Source organism: Salmo salar, chromosome ssa01 (assembly GCF_905237065.1).
Source record: "Salmo salar chromosome ssa01, Ssal_v3.1, whole genome shotgun sequence".
Lineage (NCBI taxonomy): Eukaryota > Metazoa > Chordata > Actinopteri > Salmoniformes > Salmonidae > Salmo > Salmo salar.
Genome location: NC_059442.1, coordinates 60,020,121 through 60,042,880, shown reverse-complemented (window position 1 = coordinate 60,042,880; position 22,760 = coordinate 60,020,121). Strand labels below are relative to the sequence as shown.

General features: G+C 45.1%; 1 protein-coding gene across 6 annotated transcripts in view; it reads right to left on the bottom strand.

The window, feature by feature from the left end:
- LOC100380761 (latent-transforming growth factor beta-binding protein 1) overlaps nucleotides 1-22,760 on the bottom strand; it is a 118,370-nt gene that overhangs the window by 70,794 nt on the left and 24,816 nt on the right. For all 6 annotated transcript variants that reach the window (XM_014203036.2, XM_045720654.1, XM_014203043.2 and 3 more), the window contains exon 4: nucleotides 14,600-14,733. In XM_014203036.2, the coding sequence (XP_014058511.2) occupies nucleotides 14,600-14,733 (134 nt within the window). The remainder of the gene's footprint in view (nucleotides 1-14,599; nucleotides 14,734-22,760) is intronic.

Here is a 22,760-nt window from a genome sequence, read left to right as displayed (position 1 = left end):
TTCATCCCTCTATCCCTCTTCTGCCTCCATAAGTGTACGGAAGCAGATCCTTCGCACGGCACGGTAGACTTCGCCAGCTCTGTGGAGCAGCTCTGCTCTGTGGAGCAGCTCTGTGGAGCATATGGAGAGAGAAGCTGGAGGGGCGTCTCAGACAGAACACAGACATCAATCAGCATGGAAGACGCAGGGGGACGCAAGAGGAAGGGGCTGAGAACACACATGCTAGGCTAGACTGGAGGGATGTGGGGGGGATATGGAGAAAGCGAGTCTGCAAGGCAAAAGAGGGTCTTCTTTTGAGCTCCCCCGGTGGACCTCTACGGGTCCAATGTTTCCCTGTATGGGGTCGAAGACAGCAGTCTTTGAAGCCAAACATGTAACCTTCCAACGCGGCGATCTACAGCTTAGAGCGGGAGCGTAGTTTGTCTGTCTGTGTGGGAGAGCTGAGGGACAGCGGCCGGCGGGGAGAATGGCTTTCCCAGACAAGGCACCATAGCTAGCTGCTGACAGGCTGTCTGTTGGGTGGGACAGGGCTGACAGGAAGGCTGCAGGACCAGCGATTTAGGAGCACAATCATTCTCCCCTGTCTGCTACTCCAACAGTCAGGTAGCACACCAACACCACCGCACACTGGGCTAAAGCCAACAGTGACATCCCTACCAATTTGGAGCTGAAGGCCTGAGGTGCCATTCATTGTGACATAGGCTGTGTATCTACTGTAAGTGTTTCGCAAGATGGAGTAAAGCTTTTTGTGCCTTGACTCTTTTTTAATGGGGTGGGAGGCAGGGGGCAGGGGATGGGGACAGGTGATGGGGATGGGGGCAGGAGGCAGGGGGCAGCGGATGGGGGCAGGAGGCAGGGGGCAGGTGGCAGGGGGCAGGGGATGGGGGCAGGGGATGGGGGCAGGAGGCAGGGGGCAGGGGATGGGGGCAGGGGATGGGGTTATATTGTGCCCTTGTACAGGTGCAGTCCTTTTCCTTTTAAGACCTCTACTGTGTCTTAGAGATGTGCAGTTTGTGAACAACTCATTATTTTTGAATGACTCTTTTTACTGACTCAAGAGTCACGATTCGCTCATTTCACTTGTTCGTTTGACCTGGAATTAATACGCCTCCTCTCGCTTAGCGGCTCTGGATACGTGCTCCAACCAACTAATGCTGCAGGCAGCATAGAGAAGAAAAAGACATGTTCGAACTGATCATTGATCGCATGGTGCAAGAATGAATGCAATTCATTGATTATTGAATGTTATTGATGGACAGCTCAACAAACTCAAACTCGAGAAACAAATCATTTAAGGGGCTGCTGCAGTTCGCAAACGATATTGTGCTTATCTCCCTCGCTGCAGTCAAGCATTGTGTTCTGCCAAGACTAGTCCACAACGTAGTCCAGTTGCGGCCCCAAAGACATTGTTTCAAAGTTAGAGAAATAATCATATTTTTATGCCTACCAATCAAAACTGTACATTGTTTGAATCATACTTTTATAAGTCTCAGTCACAAATGACAGCTCTAATGCCCCTATAGTGAACGAGAGGCTTGTAGAATCATGACTCTTTCTTGTTCATCAGTAGGGGGCCCTGCGTGCTCTGGGCATTACTAAACCAAATGAGAGAAATTAGTCAAAATATTCCTTTTTTTTAACAGAAAGAGTTGAAAAGATCTGAGTCAGTAAAAAGAGCCGAACTTCGCATTTCCCCTTTCGTCCCATCTTTCCGTCTCCCCTCCTCGCCGTCTACGTTTCGCTCTCTCTTCTCTCTTCTCTCTGATGTCTGGACATATCACTGATGGTCCCACACTGGAGCTGTATGAGAGTGGACTGGGGTTATTTGTAGCTCTGTGGCCAGGCTGGGGCTGGCTGAGGACTGCAGCCATACGGGCCCCAGAGGGGAGAGGGAGGAAGACGCAGACAGACTCACAGAGACCAGTCTGCAGACTGCTCCATTTATAGCACAGAGACTGTCTGGGTAGACGGACATGGAGCCATTCCCTTTTAGGTCAGCAAATGACTTACTTACCTAAGCAGACATCCCCTGGGAAGTCTAACAGGAGGTTAAAATATGTATATCCTCTGCCAACACAGTAGAGAGTATACCTCTAGGTGTACAGCATATCAGATATACAGTATAACCTTAAATACATACCATGAGATGGGAAATCATCATGAAATCCTCCAAGCCACTACACTTCCAACCACAAGCCATGCACTATTCATGCATCTCACTTTCAAAAGCCATTTGACTGTTCGGCCACATTGCCAAGTGTAAATGGAAGACAATGTGTCTTCCATGAAGGGGCCGCAAGGCTATTCAGTGGGGGAGCTTTAAGAGGAGCAGATAACAGCTATTCAACAGCTCAGCACACTGGAGATGGCCTCTCCCATTCATATCAGTCTGTCACACTTGTTGTTTCAGCAATTGAGGGGTTCTCTGTTGGATGACACAGTGTATCACCTTGCTCTGTCATTTCATTTTCTCTCCCACTCCCTTCCTTTTATCTGAAATTGCCCTCTGAAAATTAGGCTAATAATTCATTTTAGACAGAGCCGAGCAGCAGGCAATGCTTAACTCTTTATGCCATTTGAAAAATCCCATTGCTGCCCAACTTCAAGCTCCAGTTACAGCAGACGTGAGTGTGTGTGTGTGTGAGTGTGTGTACTGTTTATGCCCATAAGGAACAATTGCTGCCTTTTATCCATTTAGATCAAATAACTGACGAGTAAGACAATGTATTTATCATGCAGTGACTTACCTGACTAGAGGCAGCTGACAATGTGACAGATGTTTATATATAGATCCCATCTAAAGACTAACATACCATCTTAAATGTTTCAATGGCGCCGGAGAATATGGCTGCTGTTTTACGGGCTCCTAATCAATTGAGCTATTGTGTGTGTTTTTTCGCATTATTTGTAACTTGTTTTGTACATAATGTTTCTGCCACCGTCTATTATGACTGAAAAGAGCTTCTGGATATCAGGACAGCGATTACTCACCTCGTACTGGACGAAGACTTTTTCTTTAACGAGTCGAATGCAAAGGATTTAATTCAGACACCGGACAAGGCCCAAATCCCTGCATTCGCTTGAAGAAGAGATGGAGATATCGGGGACGTAGGTTGGGGTGCCTTGTAAGGATCCGACGGCAAGTGGGTAATCCGCCACCTCTCCCATCAGTCCTATTAGCCAACGTGCAATCATTGGATAACAAACTGGATGAGCTTCGATGAAGGCTGTCCTACCAACGGGACATTAAAAACGGTGATATCTTATGAGTCGTGGCTGAACGACGACAATATAGAACAGCTGCCTCCGGTAAGACGAGGGGTGGTGGTCTGTGTCTATTTCTCAATAACAGCTGGTGCATGAAATCTAATATTAAGGAAGTCTCAAGGTTTTGCTCGCCTGAGGTAGAGTATCTCATGATAAGATGTAGCCCACACTATTTACCAAGAGAGTTATCTATATTTTTCGTAGGTGTCTATTTACCACCACAAACCGATGCTGGCACTAAGACCGCACTCAACGAGCTGTATAAGGCCATAAGCAAACAAGAAAACGCTCATCCAGAAGCGGTGCTTCTAGTGGCCGGGGACGTTAATGCAGGGAAACTTAAATAGGTTTTACCTCATTTCTACCAGCATGTCACATGTGCAACCAGAGGAAAAAAACTCTAGACCACCTTTACTCCACACACAAAGATGCGTACAGAGCTCTCCCTTGGCCTCCATTTCGCAAATCTGACCATAACTCTATTCTCCTGATTCCTGCTTACAAGCGAAAATTAAAGCAGGAAGTACCAGTGACTCACTCAATACAGAAGTGGTCAGATGACTCAGATGCTAAGCTACAGGACTGTTTTTCTAGCACAGACTGGAATATGTTAGGGGACTCTTCTGATGGGATTTAGGAGTACACCACATCACTCACTGGCTTGATCAATAAGTGCATTGATGACGTCGTCCTCACAGTGAAGGTACATACATATAACCCAACCAGCTATTCTACAGGCAACATCCACACTGAGCTAAAGGGTAGAGCTGCCGCTTTCAAGGAGTGGGACTCTATTCCGGACACTTATAAGAAATCCTGTTATGCCCTCTGACGAACCATCAAACAGGCAAAGCATCAATACAGGACTAAGATTGAATCCTACTACACAGGGTGTCATTGCAAGCCCTACTACAGATGTGGCAGTGTCTTGCAAACTATTACGGACTACAAAGGGAAGCACAGCCACGAGCTGCCCAGTGACACCAGCCTACCAGACGAGCTAAATTACTTTTATGCGCGCTTCGAGGCAAGCAACACTGAAGCATGCATGAAAGCACCAGCTGTTCCGGACAACTGTGTGATCACGCTCTCCGTAGCCGATGTGAGTAAGATCTTTAAACAGGTCAACATTCACAAGGCCGCAGGGACAGACGGATTACCAGGACGTGTACTCCAAGCATGCGCTGACCAACTAGCAAGTGTCTTCACTGACATTTTGAAATGTCCCTGACCAAGTCTGTAATACCAACATGTTTCAAGCAGACCACCATAGTCCCTGTGCCCAAGAACACCAAGGTAACCTGCCTAAACGACTACCGACCTGTAGCACTCACATCAACACCATTATCCCAGAAACCCTAAACCCACTTCAATTTGCATGCCGCCCGAACAGATCCACAGATGATGCAATCTCTATTGCATTCCACACTGCCCTTTCCTACTAGAACAAAAGGAACACCTACGTGAGAATGCTATTCATTGACTACAGCTCAGCGTTCAACACCATAGTACCCTCAAAGCTCATCACTAAGCTAAGGACCCTGGGACTAAACACCTCCCTCTGCAACTGGATCCTGGACTTCCTGACGGGCCGCCCCCAGGTGGTAAGGTTAGGTAACAACACATCTGCCACGCTGATCCTCAACACGGGGGCCACTCAAGGGTGGGTGCTCAGTCCCCTCCTGTACTCCCTGTTCACCCATGACTGCATGGCCAAGCACGACTCCAACACCATCATTAACCCCTGTGCGGCATACGGGACGGACATCCAGCGAAAAATCCTATCGCCATTAGCGTAACAAAATGTAATAAAAAAAAAATATTATATTGTTTTATAGATACACCTCTCCTGAATCGAACCACGTTGTCCGATTTCAAAAAGGCTTTACAGCAAAAGCAAAACATTAGATTATGTTAGAGGAGTATATCGTAAAAGTAGCCACATAGCCATTTTCCGACCAACCACATGCATCACAAATAACCAAAAAACAGCTAAATGCAGCACTAACCTTTTACAAACTTCATCAGATGACACTCCTAGGACATCATGTTACACAATACATGCATTCTTTTGATCGATAAAGTTCATATTTATATATAAAAACAGCATTTTACATCGGCGCGTAACGTTGACTAACTATTTTCCCTCAAATGCATCCGGTGAAACAGTGCTACAATTTACTAAATTACTATTCGAAAACATTTTTAAAATGTAATATTGTCATTCTAAGATTTATAGATGAATATCTCTTGAAAGCACCTGTAATGCCAGATTAAAAATAACTTTACTGGGTAATCACACTTTGCGATAAAAGGGGATGCGATACTCAGAAAATGACCTAGTAATACAGGTCAGCGCCATCTTGGAACAATCGCATATCAAATCTAGTCTTGTATACTATTGTCAATAATCCCTTACCTTTGATTATCTTCATCCTTAGGCACTTCCAGGAATCACAGGTCCACAACAAATGTATTTTCGTTCGAAAAAGTTCATCCTTTATGTTCCATTAGCTTGTTGTTGTTAGCGCGTTCTGAAGGCTGCACCAAAAGTTCCGACGTGCGCGGGGCTACTCTTTCAACAAAATGCATTTTTTTCTTATTTAGGTTCGTTCAAACATGTCAAACGTTGTATAATATAAATCTTTAGGGCCTTTTTCAACCAGAGCTCCAATAAGATTCGAGGGGGACGATTGCATTGTGTTTCAAAACGTTTCGAAAGGGGAGGGTAGCTAGGGGCGCCGGCGTCATAATGGTGATGGCCCTCTCCGTGTGACCACGTTCCACAGCGTGTCATTCTGTCAGTTTTCACAGTAGGAGACTCAAATCACTTTGTAAAGACTGGGGACATATAGTGGAAGCAATAGGAAGTGCTCAATGAACCATAGCTCACGGTGTGATTAATAGGCAACGTGATGAAGTTGAGTCCGCAATTCAGAATTCCACTTCCTGTTTCGATCTGTCTCGGGGTTTTGACAGCCATATGAGTTCTGTTATACTCACAGACACCATTCAAACAGATTTAGAAACTTTAGGGTGTTTTCTATCCACAAGTATTAATTATATGCATATCCTAGCCTCTGAGTTTGAGTAGTAGGCCGTTTAAAATGGGCACTAATTATTTTCAAAATGCGCTGTGGCGCCCCCTATCCTAGGCGACCGTCAAGAGGTTAAGTTTGCAGACGACACAACAGTGGTAGGCCTGATCAACGATGAGACAGCCTATAGGGAGAAGGTCAGACACCTGGCAGTGCTGTGCCAGGATAACAACCTCTCCCTCAACATGATCAAGACAAAGGAGATGATTGTGGACTACAGGAAAAGGAGGGCCGAGCACGCACCCATTCTCATCAACGGGACTGTAGTGGAGCAGGTTGAGAGCTTGTCCACATCCCCAATGAACTATCAGGGTCCAAACACACCAAGACAGTCGTGAAGAGGGCACGACTATGCCTATTCCCCCTCAGGTGACTGAAAAGATTTGGCATGGGTCCTCAAATCCTCAAAAAGCTCTACTGCTGCACCACCGAGAGCATCCTGACTGGTTGCATCACCGCCTGGTATGGCAACTGCTCGGCCTCAGACCGCAAGGCACTACAGAGGGTAGTGCGTACGGCCCAGTACATCACTGGGGCCAAGCTTCCTGCCATCCAGGACCTCTATACCAGCCAGTGTCAGAGGAAGGCCCTAAAAATTGCCAAAGACTCTAGCCACCGTAGTCACTCCAGCCACTGTTCTCTCTGCTTCCGCACGGCAAGCAGTATCGGAGCGCCAAGTATAGGTCCAAAAGGCTTCTTAACAGCTTCTCCCCCAATCCATAAGACTCCTGAACAGCTAATCAAATGGCTACCCAAAACTATTTGCATTGACTCCCCCCTCATTTTATACTGCTGCTACACTGTTTATTATCTATGCATAGTCACTTTACCTACATGTACATATTACCTTAATTACCTCGACTAACATGTGCCCCCGCACATTGACTCTGTACCGGTACCCCTTGTATATAGCCTCGTTACTGTTATTTTATTGTTGCTCTTTAATTATGTTATTTTTCTATTTTGTTCTTTTTCTTTTTTATTTATTTATTTTTTACTTCAGTTTATTTTTGTAAATACTTAACACTTATTTTTCTTAAAACTGCATTGTTGGTTTGGGGGCTTGTAAGTAAGCATGTCACTGTAAGTTCTACACCTGTTGTATTTGGCACGTGACAAATAAAATGCGATTTGATTGATGATTTGATGTTATTTTCCTCGCCATAAATGAAATCTCCAATTACCATAAACAATCTGGCTTTATAATTCAACCATAGCATATCATTTTCTCAAATTGGCAGATATTTTATCTAACCAAATAAAGAGCATATAAACTTGAATGCACCTTCCACACAGTGATTGGGATAGCATCAGTGGAACCCCTCCCCCTCCCCACTGGCAACACCCTATCCCCCCACCCCCTACCCCCGAACTCCCCAATTAGGCTATGTGTGTTTTTATATGACTCTGTTGACACAGAGTACAGCAGGAACACATTCCACAGAGGGAGAGCGGGCTACTGCATAGCACTGAAATCGCACTGGCTCCCGTAACGTGAGAAATGGGTGCCGCCCAAACCCCATGCTAAAATAATGACAGGCTGACCTAACTAAAGCGTCACTACAGTGTCCGTTTGGCAGTGATTAATGGTCGGCCCGATAAATCTCCAGCCCTGAAATAACAAACAGGCCAGTGTAATTGGCTCAGCTGGATCGGCTGACACTAGCTGGTGTCGTGCGGTCTGCTCAAAGAGTGTAGAGAGAGTGTAGAGAGAGTGTAGAGAGAGAGAGAGTGTAGAGAGAGAGAGAGAGTGTAGAGAGAGAGAGAGTGTAGAGAGAGAGAGAGAGAGTGTAGAGAGAGAGAGAGAGAGAGAGAGAGTAGAGAGAGAGTGTAGAGAGAGAGAGAGACTGTCACCCTGTCACGGAATTTTCTAAACCTCGGGTTCAGTCGTCCCCAGTCTCTGCCTCGTGCCAGCAAAGCCGTGCCTGGGAGAGCTCAGGAATTTTAAAACCGAGCTGACGACACTTTTATTAAAAAATAAAATTAATTTGTGAAATAACATCTTTAAAGTGTTTGAGGACTTTGCTTACCGCCACAGAACCAATGGTTGGCAAAACGCGGGAACGGCCTCAGACTCACAAAATCATCACTTAGTGAATACTAGCTGATTTAAGAGCAGAGGTTTGTGACAATATAGTGCTGCCCTATGAGTAAAGATGACTGTTTCTTAGCTTATTTTGCACATCATAAAGTCACCTGGTGTTTCAGGTGCACATCCAAAGCTTCCAAAGACTTAAATTCCATACATCTATGGTTAGAGCTTCAATAAAGCGATCTGTCAGTACAGTATAGTAGCTAACCTTCCTGTTAAAAACCTTCTCTCTTTAACCCTCTCTCTGGGCCTGTGAGATACACAAACTTTGTAGGCTTTTACTGATGTGGTAGAAATCCAGCACCCTTCTCAGCCTGACCCTATTGTTCAGTGGCATAGGGCACTTCACACCTATGTGTTAGGGACCAGTTTGCCAGGGCAATCAGTCAGCTGACCAGTGCCAGCCAATCACTGGCTCTCCCTGCTGGTGGTAATAGACACCCATTCCTGCTTGTCCTTTAGTTGCTTCCAGGAGGGCAGGGTTAAGAAGGTCGCTGTAAACTACTGTCCTCCACTACAACTCATAACTGGACGTTCCTTAAGGGACAAGCCTTCCCTCCAATCAAATCCAAGTTTATTGGTTGTGTACACAAATTTGCAGACGTTATCGCAGGTGCAGCAAAGTGGTTGTATCTCTAGCTCCAACAGTGCAGTAATACCTAGCAATTTTTTTTAATACACACATAAACCAGAAAAACAAAAAATAAGTTATATAGGATGAGGAATGACTAAAATACAGTATATACATATAAAGTGGGTGAAATAGTATGGAAACATTATTAAAGTGACCAGTGTTCAATGACTATGTACATAGGGCAGCAGTCTCTAAGGTGCAGGGTAAAGTACAGGGTGGTAGCCGGCTAGTAACAGTGACCAAGTTTCAGGGCAGGGTACTGGGCGGAGGCCAGCTAGTGGTGACTGTTTAACAGTCTGATGGCCTGGAGATAGAAGCTGTTTCTCAGTCTCTCAATCCCAACTTTAATGCACCTGTACGGTCTATGCCTTCTAGATGGTAGCGGGGTGAACAGGCCGTGGCTTAGGTGGCTGAAGTCCTAGAGGGCAGGAAGTGTGCCCCTGGTGATGCGCTGGGCTGACCGCACCACCCTCTGGAGGGCCCTGCGGTTTCAGACAGTGCAATTGCCGTACCAGGCGGTGATACAGCCCGATAGGATGCTCTCAATGGTGCATCTGTAGAAGTTTGTGAGGGTTTTAGGGGCCTAGTCAAATTTCTTCAGCCTCCTGAGGTGCATCACTGAACATGAAAGAGAACTTTGTTATGATTCATGTGTATATTTGATCTGTTATAGGTTGCTATTGCTTTGTTAGTATATGCTTACATTCCTTGTGTATAAGTCAGGATTGTCTCCCATGTCACATACTTCACACAATCTGCCCCTTTGGCATAGCTCTGTATACCTTTATGTTCAGACCATGAGATAAAGGCCGCATTTATTGTAGATGGGGATTTTAACAAAGCAAATTTGAGGAAAACGCTACTGAAGTTCTATAATTAAAAAAAAAAAAACATTTTTTGTCATTTTAGCAGACGCTCTTATCCAGAGCAACTTACAGTAGTGAATGCATACATTTCATACATTTCAAACCCACAACCCTGGCGTTGCAAACACCATGCTCTACCAACTGAGCCACACCGGGTACTAGAGCACTGCTACTCCCCGTTTCGAGATGCCTACAAGGCCCTCCACCGCCCTCCCTTCGGGCAAATCAGATCACGATTCCATTTTGGTCCTCCCTTCCTATAAGCAGAAACTCAAATAGGAAGTACCCGTGCTAAGGTCTACTCAACGCTGGTCTGACCAATCGGAATCCATGCTTCAAGATTGTTTTGATCACGTGGACTAGGATAGGTTCCGGGTAGCCTCTGAGAATAACACTGACGCTTACACAGACACGGTGACTGAGTTCATCAGGAAGTGTATTGGGGATGTTATTCCCACTGTGGCTATTAAAACCTACCCAAACCAAAAACCATGGATAGATGGCAGCATTCGTGCAAAACTGAAAGCGCGAACCACCAAATTTAACCACAGCAATGTGACTGGGAATATGGTTGAATAAAAACAGTGTAGTTATTACCTACGTAAGGCAATCAAACAGGCAAAACATCAGTACAGAGACAAAGTGGAGTTGCAATTCAACGGCTCAGACACAAGACGTATGTGGCAGGGTCTACAGACAAGAACTGATTACAAAGGGAAAACCAGTGGCCAAAGTGAGTAAGACATTTAAGCGTGTTAACCCTCGCGAGGCTGCCGGCACAGACGACATCCTTAGCCGAGTTCTCAGAGCATTCGCAGACCAGCTGGCTGGAGTGTTTACGGACATATTCAATCTCTCTCTATCCCAGTCTGCTGTCCACCACTTGCTTCAAGATGTCCATCAAAGGTAACTGAATTAAATGACTATCGCCCATCATGAAGTGCTTTGAGAGGCTAGTTAAGGATCATGCCACCTCTACCTTACCTGACACCCTAGACCCACTGAAATTTGCTTACCGCCCCAATAGTGACACATTGGTGTGGCTGGCTTACGGGTTAAGCGGGCATTGTGTCAAGAAGCAGTGTGTCCTCTCCTGAGTCCGTACGGGAGTTTCAGCAATGAGACAAGACTGTAACTACCAATTGGATTCCAGAAAATTGGGGGAAAAAAGGCGGTAAATAAATTAATAAAAAAAGTTTGATGTTCATTCCCTATAGCTAGCCTTCAACACCATAGTACCCTCTAAGCTCATCATTAAGCTTGGGGCCCTGGGTCTGAACCCCGCCCTGTGCAACTGGGTCCTGGACTTCCTGACGGGCCGCCCCCAGGTGGTGAAGGTAGGAAACAACACCTAAACATTGCTGAACCTCAACACAGGGGCCCCACAAGGCTGCGTGCTCAGCACCCTCCTGCACTCCCTGTTCACCCATGACTGCGTGGCCACGCATGCCTCCAACTCAATCATCAATTTTGCAGACGACACAACAGTAGTAGGCCTGACTACCAACAATGACGAGACCGCAAACAGGGAGGAGGTGAGGGCCCTGGCAGAGTGGGGCCCAGGAAAAAAACTCTCTCTAAACGTCAACAAAATGAAGGAGCTGATCGTGGACTTCAGGGAACAGCAGAGTGAGCACGCCCCTATCCACATCGACAGAATCGCAGTAGAGAAGATGGAAAGCTTCAAGTTCCTCGGCGTACACATCACTGGCAATCTGAAATGGTCCACCCACACAAACAGTGTGGTGAAGAAGGCGCAACAGACCCTCTTCAACCTCAGGAGGCTGAAGAAATTCGGCTTGGCCCTAAGACCCTCAGAAACTTTTACAGATGCACAATTGAGAGCATCCTGTCGGGCTGTATCACCGCCTAGTACAGCAACTGTACTGCCTGCAACCGCAGGGCTCTCCAGAGGGTGGTGCAGTCTGCCCAATGCATCACTGGGGGCAGATTGCCTGCCCTCCAGGACAGCTACAGCACCCAATGTCACAGTAAGGCCAAAAAGATTACCCAGGACATCAACCACCCGAGCCAATGCCTGTTCACCCCGCTATATTCATTTTTTTCCACCTTTATTTAACTAGGCAAGTCAATTAAGAACAAATTATTATTTATAATGACGGCCTACACCGGCCAAACCCGGACAACGCTGGGCCAATTGTGTACCACCCTATGGGACTACCAATCACGGCCGGTTGTGATACAGCCTGGATTCGAAACAGGGTGTCTGTACTGAGATGCAGTGCCTTAGACCGCTGCGACACTTGAGAGCCCAAGGTGTATCAAAGCTGGGACCATAGAGACTGAAAAACAGCTGCTATCTCAAGGCCATCAGACTGTTAAATAGCCATCACTAGCTGGCTGCCACCCGGCTACTTAACCCTGCACCTTAGAGGCCGCTGCCCTATATACAGTTGAAGTTGGAAGTTTACATACACCTTATCCAAATACGTTTTTCATAATTCCTGACATTTAATCCAAGTAAAAATTACCTATTTTAGGTCAGTTAGGATCACCACTTTATTTTAAGAATGTAAAATGTCAGAATAATAGTAGAAAGAATTATTTATTTCACCTTTTATTTATTCCATCACATTCCCAGTGGTTCAGAAGTTTACATACAATCAATTCGTATTTGGTAGCATTGCCTTTACATTTTTAACTTGGGTCAAACATTTTGGGTAGCCTTCCACAAGCTTCCCACAATAAGTTGGGTGAATGTTGGCCCATTTCTCCTGACAGAGCTGGTGTAACTGAGTCAGGTTTGTAGGCCTCCTTGCTCGCACATGCTTTTTCAGTTCTGCCCACAAATTTTCTATAGGATTGAGGTCAGGGCTTTGTGATGGCCACTCCAATACCTTGACTATGTTGTCCTTAAGCCATTTTGCCACAACTTTGGAAGTACGCTTGGGGTCATTGTCCATTTGGAAGACCCATTTGCGACCAAGCTTTAACTTCCTGACTGACATCTTGAGATTTTGCTTCAATATATCCACATCATTTTCCTTCCTCATGACGCCATCTATTTTGTGAAGTGCACCAGTCCCTCCTGCAGCAAAGCACCCTCAAAACATGATGCTGCCAACCCCGTGCTTCACGGTTGGGATGGTGTTCTTCAGCTTGCAAGAATCCCCTTTTTCCTCCAAACATAACGATAGTCATTATGGCCAAACAGTTCTATTTTTGTTTCATCAGACCAGAGGACATTTCTCCAAAAAGTACAATCTTTGTCCCCATGTGCACTTGCTGAGTGGACTTTCAGGTTATGTCAATATAAGACTCGTTTTAGTGTGGATATAGATACTTTTGTACCTGTTTCTTCCAGCATCTTCACAAGGTCCTTTGCTGTTGTTCTGGGATTGATTTGTACTTTTCGCATCAAAATTACGTTCATTTCTAGGAGACAGAACGCGTCTCCTTCCTGAGCGGTATGACGGCTGCGTCGTCCCATGGTGTTTATACTTGCGTACTATTGTTTGTACAGATGAACGTGGTACCTTCAGGTGTTTGGAAATTGCCCTCAAGGATTAACCAGACTTGTGGAGGTCTACAATGGTTTTTCAGAGGTCTTGGCTGATATCTTTTGATTTTCCCATGATGTCAAGCAAAGAGGCACTGAGTTTGAAGGTAGGCCTTGAAATACATCCACAGGTACACCTCCATTGACTCAAATGATGTCAATTAGCCTATCAGAAGCTTCTAAAGTCATAACATAATTGTCTGGAATTTTCCAAGCTGTTTAAAGGCACAGTCAACTTAGTGTATGTAAACTTCTGACCCACTGGAATTGTGACACAGTGAATTATAAGTGAAATAATCTGTCTGTAAACAATTGTTCGGAAAAATTACTTGTGTCATGCACAAAGTAGATGTCCTAACCGACTTGCCAAAACTATAGTTTGTTAACAAGAAATGTGTGGAGTGGTTGAAAAACGAGTTTTAATGACTCCAAGTGTATGTAAACTTCCGACTTCAACTGTACTACTGTGTGCTATTACCTATAGCCCTGCTAGCTCCCACTGTACATATTGTATACTATGCTAGTCACTATTTGCATCCTGTTTTATACTGCCTATGCTATTCTAGCCCATACTACAGCATGATACCATTTGTCTTTTGTAGCCTGTTTACCTGCATTACTACTCTGTAGCATGTTAGCTTACTAGCCCCTGTGTATTACTGTATATTTATTACCAGACAATAATATTACCATGCTAGCACCGCTAACACTACTATAGCCATTACTATCACGTGCTAGCCCATTGCTATGCCATTGCTGATTTGTATATATTGCGTCACTGCTATTACTACTGTATAGCCAAAACTGCTACCACGCTGTTGTAATATATATATATATATATATATATATTCCCTGTTCCTTCTGTCCTACAGAAAACCACTATCACTTTCACTGATTCTATTCCTCTTCCTGTTTGCTGTGTGTGTGTCTGTTTGATGTGTGGTAATAAAGTGTGGATTGTATTTCTGTCCTGTAAACGGGACCCTGGGACAGTTGTACCTATAATCTAAACCAGCGCCTCTTTCAGAAACCACCACATGGTGGCGCTCTTTTCCAGTTCTTATGGAGCTTAGGTTAAGTTAATACAGTAAGAGGATGGGGTAAAGGAGGTGGGCTACTCACCGTGGATGGGGTTGTGTCCCACTGTCAGGGGAATGGGTCTGTCAGGCTGATGCTGGACATGTGTCTGGGTGTGTGTGGTTTGTGTGTGGTAGTACTTGGGCTTCCGGACAAACTGCTGGATACCAGGCTGGATTCTATAAGGGAGAAGAAAAAAACCCTGTCAAACACTGTAAAGAACAATTTAATCTATGTTCATAATCCACTGTGTTCACATCTGTCACGTCCTGACCAGTAATAGGGGTTATTTGTTATTGTAGTTTGGTCAGGACGTGGCAGAGGGTATTTGTTTTATGTGGTTCGGGGGGGTTTTGGGTTATGTTCTATGTTTGAATTTCTATGTTCTTTCTAGTTCTTTGTATTTCTATGTCTAGGTTTGGGTGTTGGACTCTCAATTGGAGGCAGGTGTTTTTAGTTGCCTCTGATTGAGAGTCCTATATATAGGTATGTGTTTTGTTTTGTAGTTTGTGGGAGATTGTTCCATGTATAGCTTATGGCCTTACAGGACTGTTTATTCGTCGGTGTGTTTCTTTTGGTGTACGTGTTTATTTTGTTTTTTCCTTCTTCACCAAATAAAAGAAGATGAGTGCACATATTCCTGTTGCGTTTTGGTCCACTTTATCCGACGTCAACCCTTACAACATTCTTGAAATAATACATGAACAATTAAACTCAGCACAAAAACAAACATCCTCTCACTGTCAACTGTGTTTGTTTTCAGCAAAATGAACATGTGTAAATATTTGTATGAACATAACAAGATTCAACAACTGAGACATAAACTGAACAATTTCCACAGACATGTGACTAACAGAAACGTGTCCCTGTACAAAGGGGGGGTCAAAATCAAAAGTAACAGTCAGTATTTGGTGTGGCCACCAGCTGCATTAAGTACTGCAGTGCATCTCCTCCTCATGGACTGCACCAGATTTGCCAGTTCTTGCTGTGAGATGTTACCCCACTCTTCTACCAAGGCACCTGCAAGTTCCTGTACATTTCTGGGGGGAATGGCCCTAGCCCTCACCCTCCGATCCAACAGGTCCCAGACGTGCTCAATGGGATTGAGATCAGGGCTCTTCACCATGGCAGAACACTGACATTCCTGTCTTGCAGGAAATCACGCACAGAACGAGCAGAACAGCTGGTGGCATTGTCATGCTGGAGGGTCATGTCAGGATGAGCCTGCAGGAAGGGTACCACATGAGGGAGGAGGATGTCTTCCCTGTAATGCACAGCGTTGAGATTGCCTGCAATGACAACAAGCTCAGTCCGATGATGCTGTGACACACCACCCCAGACCATGACGGACCCTCCACCTCCAAATCGATCCCGCTCCAGAACACTGGCCTCGGTGTAACGCTCATTCCTTCAACGATAAACGCGAATCCGACCATCACCCCTGGTGAGATAAAACCGCGACTCGTCAGTGAAGTGCACCTTTTGCCAGTCCTGTCTGGTCCAGCGACGGTGGGTTTGTTCCTATAGGCGACTTGATGTTTATTTAAAAAAATGTTTTACCTTTATTTAACTAGGCAAGTCAGTTAAGAACAAATTCTTATTTTCAATGACGGCCTAGGAACAGTGGGTTAACTGCCTTGTTCAGGGGCAGAATAACAGATTTTTACCTTGTCAGCTTGGGGATTCGATCTTGCAAACTTTCAGTTACTAGTCCAATGCTCTAACCACTAGGCTACCTGCCGGTGAGGACCTGCCTTACAACAGGCCTACAAGCCCTCAGTCCAGCCTCTTTCAGACTATTGCGGACAGTCTGAGCACTGATGGAGGGATTGTGTGTTCCTGGTGTAACCCGGGCAGTTGTTGTTGCCATCCTGTACCTGTCCCGCAGGTGTGACGTTCGGATGTACCGATCCTGCGCAGGTGTTGTTACACGTGGTCTGCCACTGCGAGGACGATCAGCTGTCCGTCCTGTCTCCCTGTAGCGCTGTCTTAGGCATCTCACAGTACGGACATTGCAATTTAGTCCTCATGCCTCCTTGCAGCATGCCTAAGGCACGTTCACGCAGATGAGCAGGGACCCTGGGCATCTTTATTTTGGTGTTTTTCAGAGTCAGTAGAAAGGCCTCTTTAGTGTTCTAAGTTTTCATAACTGTGACCTTAATTGCCTACTGTCTGTAAGCTGTTAAGTGTCTTAACGACCGTTCCACAGGGGCATGTTCATTAATTGTTTATTGTTCATTGAACAAGCATGGGAAACAGTGTTTCAACCCTTTACAATGAAGATCTGTGAAGTTATTTGGATTTTTACGAATTATCTTTGAAAGACAGGGTCCTGAAAAAGGGACGTTTCTTTTGTTGCTCCCAAGGCGAAGATTACGGGCTACGGGACTTAAATCATGGCGTCAGTCATCTCATGTCCTCCCACTAAGAGAGAGGGACATGAGACAAGAGCACCGGCCAGAAACCCAGAGAATGAACCTAACCTAATCTCCCCCAGTGAGACGGGTGAGGAAACCCAGACACATCCTCAACACTGAAAGAGGGAGGGGAGAGAGGAGGGGGTCGGAGCTGGTCCAAAAGAACGAGACCACCCTGTAGTCCCCCTGACAAGGCCCAATCAAACATGACAGACAGAGTGAAAGGACAACAGGGTGTGGTTGGCAAGGGGGCATGGAGAGCAGAATTGGGGGTGAGTGGGCAAGGAGAGGAGGGTGAGGATAACGTAAGAATTGAAGTAGAACAAAACCCTCCAAAAGCAGCCCTGCAAAGCCTCTCTACTCCTAACCACTCTGCTAAATGTCCCTCAGTCCAAATGAAATGTGACTTGTTTACACGGGAGGAAGAGAAATCTGGTAATCTGGTGCAGGGCTGCTGAGCGAGACAGCAGTAGTAGAGGTTTTTTCTTCACAGCATAACCGTATCAAATTGTCAGCTGCCAAACTAAAACCACTCAGACAGGTCTGGGTGATGGTAACAGAGGACAAAGGACAAAAATACATTTATTTTTGACAGGAGAGAAAAGAGCACAACAATATGGGTGGTGTTAAGAGCCGTTTCTAAATGGTTTATAAAGGGGGAGGATAAAGAGACAAAACATTGGAGACATTCAGACTTATCAGAGCACTGAACAATCTTTATATGCCTACAGGGAGACAACAATGTACTGGCCGAGAAACAGCTTATCATTAGCAGAGGCATAGCCAATTCCCCATTTCCATAAAAAATGTATGTAATTAAAATGTAATTTGAACAGCTAGGTAGAAGTCTCCCTCAAGCTACTGCAATAAGTACTGTATATATATCTAACATAAAATAAACACACTTGTGACAGACTCATCCTCCACACACAGACACACACACACACACAGACACATACAATGAAGTTGTCACTCAAGGCCACCCGTGGCTGTGAGCTTGACCTTGACTGTTGACCCCTTTTGTGATCATCTCATCTCATGTGAGTCCATCTCAACAGGGCCTCTACTCACTCTCTCTGTGCTAATTAGACCTGGCTCTGCCTGCACCACAACCACCATGTGGGTCATGTAGCCCCTCATCACCTTCACAACAGACAACAGAGATTGTGTAAGGAAGAAAAGAAAAGAAAAAGAGGATATTGTGTTGACAAATGCCAGTGTCAATCACTGTGACTAAACTCCTCCCTTTCATCTTCTCCCCTTTCATTCATCCATCTCCCTAATGCACACTCACAGACTATCAAACAATGGGACTTCACAGGAATCTGGCTGGGTTTCATCTTTTGTTTGATCCTATGGGGGTGGTGGTGGGGTGTTGGGGGGGGGGCTGAACAACAGCAGTATGGCTTCTCATGTGCCGGCTTTCATCCCCACACCATCACCCATTCACAACCCCCCCCCCCTCTATCCCCACCTCCAACTTACTGGGTGAGTGTTGTTTAACCTCTGCAGTCTTTCATGTACCAATACAGTCATGGTGCGGTAGACTGTCACAACAAACCAATACTTGGGTTTCTTTGCCACAAGACCGTGAGTTGTAAAACAAAGCCTCTCACTGTCAAATGCAAGCATGGCCCACAGGCTACAGTATGCATGGCTGGTTATACAGCTATTTGCCATTTTCTGTTATTAACTGTTTATGGGTTTCTATGTGATGGCGTTTTATTGGGTGTAATTCCAGTATCTGACATTCCTTTATGACCCCCTGGGGGCAGAAACCAAACACCTACAGCTCATATTTCTCCTGTTATAAAAGAATTATCGGCCTATATATAGACTATTCGGTATGCTTGCGACTGTATCTATGTGGATTAGCTATGATAAGGTTGGTTTTATGTAGGAGCAAAACTAAGTGGATGCACCCGTCTTCTCCCATTGGCAACAGTAGAATGGAAGCATTGTTGTGGGATGTGCTGTTGATAGTGGCCCAACATGCATTTTATACCAAAATTAAGAAATGAGGAAGAGTTTACAAGAGATGCAGACTCAGAAGAAGCTCAAAAGAGGACAGAAAGAGGATAGGGGAAAAGGAGTTTATGGTAGGGGAGAAAGACAGAGAGAGGCTCACTGCCAGAAAGATTCAAATACAAAAAAAAGAGCGAGAGGGTGAGAATGGAATTGAATTCAGAGAGAGAGAGAGAGAGAGAGAGAGAGAGAGAGAGAGAGAGAGAGAGAGAGAGAGAGAGAGAGAGAGAGAGAGAGAGAGAGAGAGAGAGAGAGAGAGAGAGAGAGAGAGAGAGAGAGAGAGAGAGAGAGAGAGAGAGAGAGAGAGAGAGAGAGAGAGAGAGAGAGAGGGACTAGAGGGTGTATTTCACAATGGCCCTCAGTTGTCTTTCTCTCCTGTCTCTCTTTCCAAATGCCCTGCGGTGATCTAATCTGCAGCGTCTGCCATGCTCTAACGCCTGCCTGATGCAATGTGTTTGAACAAAGGAGAAACATATTCCAGCCCCCCGGTGACATCACAGCCCTGCTTGGAGAGCAGACTAAAAAGTGACAGTAATTATCCCCTTTATTGGAGGGAACATGGCAAAACCATCCCTCAGACAACAGGACAGACATTGGAGAGTCTATTTATCTCCATGCAGAATGGACAACCTGTATTTTATCTTCTCGTGTCTTGTTGACATAGTTTAGTTTCATTGGAGTTCAGAGGGAGTGAGAGGACAGACTATGGGGTAAATGTGCACTTTGGCCTAACTTGCCATCCTGAAACAATGAGCTTGCCTAATCTAAGTTGTCTGTGAGAGATATTTTACGGGTCACCAACCAACCAGATTCTGGGCCACCCAGGGCCCAGAAAGACTTTTCCCAGGGTTACCCTCAACGAAGACAAAGAAACCTTTACGTTTATTTCCCCAGCAATAAAACCTAGCGGCTTTCTTTCCCCCGATTTTTTTATGTGACGGGAACCCTTGCAGTAAATACTGGGAGATATGTGTTAAGCTCTTCCACATGCTCCTATTTGGCCCATTGACTTTAGCAAAAAGTTCAGCTCTTACCCTAACCATCTCCAACATACCAATTAGCTCCACTGAGAAACACAGAGGAGGATTACATCAATTCATTTGAAGTTGTTTGAAAAAGATTGTGTGCTGTACAAGGTCGCCTTAGTTGATCTCGACACAAGCTACTTATCAAAATATATTTTGATGAATAAAACGGTGAGGTCGATTAAACTTCTCTACTTTAAAAAGAGGCACAGTAACGCAAAAAAAACATTGAAAATCTTTTGAGAGTAGGTGCTACTATCAGTTCACAGCTGCTTATCAGGTTTACTGTTTAGGGACATGCCAATTGAATGGGCCGTATAGGCCTTCAGCATACCACCCACCAACTCTCCTTTCTCCTCTACCACAGGTGTAAAGGTTCTGTTGTATCATTCCTAATATACAAGACCATAACTCACTTAGACTGGCTAGCGAAGCTCCAGTTGGGTTCAAGTAGAAGAAAAACAACTGTGAAAACATACAGAACATATTAAAAATGTGGGAACATTTTTACAATCAAGGTTGTCTTTTTACCAGACCCATGAATAAAATGCCTACTTACTGTACAGAAGGTTACGATGGGCTACTGTTCTTGTAAAGTTCCCCCTGAACTCACTAACTTCACCAACCCCAAGGAGCACGGAGGGGATTCTTGGCCTTGAGACACCATCAAAACACTGGGGTGTGTTTCAAACAATTTGCGGACAAATGATTTCCCTGTAGGGAGAGGGACTGATGGGTGCTTGCCATTTTTCTTCTCTCGTAGAGATGTGGTTTTCCTGCACATGAAGACTTGAGGAATGCTGGTGTGGAACGAGTGCTGAGGCCAGTTGGCAGGTCGCGAGCTTCTCACAGACGACATCCATCAAAGCAGAGATTTGTCATGTTATCCCCTGATTGAGGGGACTGCTGGTCTCGGCCTCTCTCTCAGCTGTGATTGGTGAGGGGATACCTGTGTCTCCCCCTCTGTCTACACTGCCTACCACAACACCACCTTTTTTCTGAGGACTTCTGACAGGAGTCTGGAGACAGACAAGCCAACCCACCCAAATGGAGGCTTACTTCTCATACATTTCTACAGCTACGGCTTAAAAAAGGAGACTGGGTTGTATTTCTAGACAAAACCAACAAGCTAGAGAACCTAAAGAGTTCAGCACCTGTGCAGGACTGCTTCAAGACATCTCCCCTCACAAAAATGATCAATGAAGACAACATGCAGAAACATTATTGTGTCTGGAGCTGTAAGGATGCAAATACACAGGGGACCATCCTTTTGCGTAGTTGAAGTTTGGAAATAATAAGTATATGACTATATTTTTCAATAAATCACTGCCAACTTAGATATCCAGCGATGGTAAGTTTGTAAAAACACAGCATACTTGTGAGAGTCTTTTTACATTTACTCAGCAATTCTAAACAAGCACTGTCAAATAACATTGGCCTCCTAAACTCTTCCCTTGCAGTAAGACTGCACCTACAGAGGACTAGAGCGCCATTAAAGATGTAGGGATGATTAGGTCAGAACTGGCATTGATAGAACAGAGGGCAACATATTCCCTAAGCTGAAGCTGCAGCTGCAGCACCCCCAGTCAGGGAGTCCTCCGGTCTATCCCTGTCTGTCCCCCACTGTAGTGGCATCTGCATCCTTTTGAGTTGCTATTGAGCTTCAGTTTGTGTAATGACACAGCTTGCCAGAGAGTAAGATAAGGACACCACAATGTCAACAGTTGACTCATGTGGTGGCAAACAGAGTGATAACCACTCACTGTCAATCAAGACAGATGAACTGTAAACTCTCAAATTCAACAATGATGGTCCACCTCTACTAGATGATGACAAGTCATTTTAGAGGGGAGGTGCCTTTCATGCAGCCAAAGAGTGCGTCAGAGGGCTGCTTCTGGATTGTCCACGTCCCTCTGGGCCGAGTGATAGCAGGTAAAAAGAGGGCTACAGTGAAATTGCTCACTGTGAGGTCTGAATGTAATGCCTCATTAAAAACCACAATAAAGGGACTGCAGCATCGCTCTGCAGCCCCAGAAACCTTGGGGGAATTATTCATCGTAGCAGTCAAATAAAAAAATGGCCGCAATAAAGACTACATAGATGGCTATCCAAATAGATTTTTCTACAAACACCATTTTTTTCTTCTTTGGTGGGACTTTTTGAGGTTGCATGCATTGTGACCTCTAGCCAGCATGGGCCTTGTGTCAATTAACGTTGAACTGTGCGGTGAAAATCGGCAGTAAATCTATTTCAGCCGGTTCTTCTGGCGAGCATGGGCGTAGAAATAAATGTCAATCTGAATAGATCTATCTATACTCCTCTGTTTGGCCAGCTGCTAGCTTCTGGAAAAGTCTGGCAATTCTATCGTCTAATATTTAAACTCCAAATGGAGGGGTGGGATATGATTGCCCAAGGGCTGGTTAGAGGCATATTTCACATCATTTATCTTTCCAAATAGGTCAATTATATACAGTGGGCCCATCTACTGAGTGTGTAAATGCCAAAGCTTGCCTGCAGTCACATGGGGCATGTGCTCCGAATTCTGATCATGCAGTATGACTTTATTAAAGATAAGCAGCTTATCTCTGCTTAGTCCCAGGGATGGAAACGCTGAAAGTCCCAGGGATAGAAATGCTCAACGTCCCAGGGAGATTGCTGAAGTTAAATCCAAAGGATTCTCTGGTGTTAACAATGCACAACATAATGACTGATGATCATTTCTCTCTTTGCAAACACATC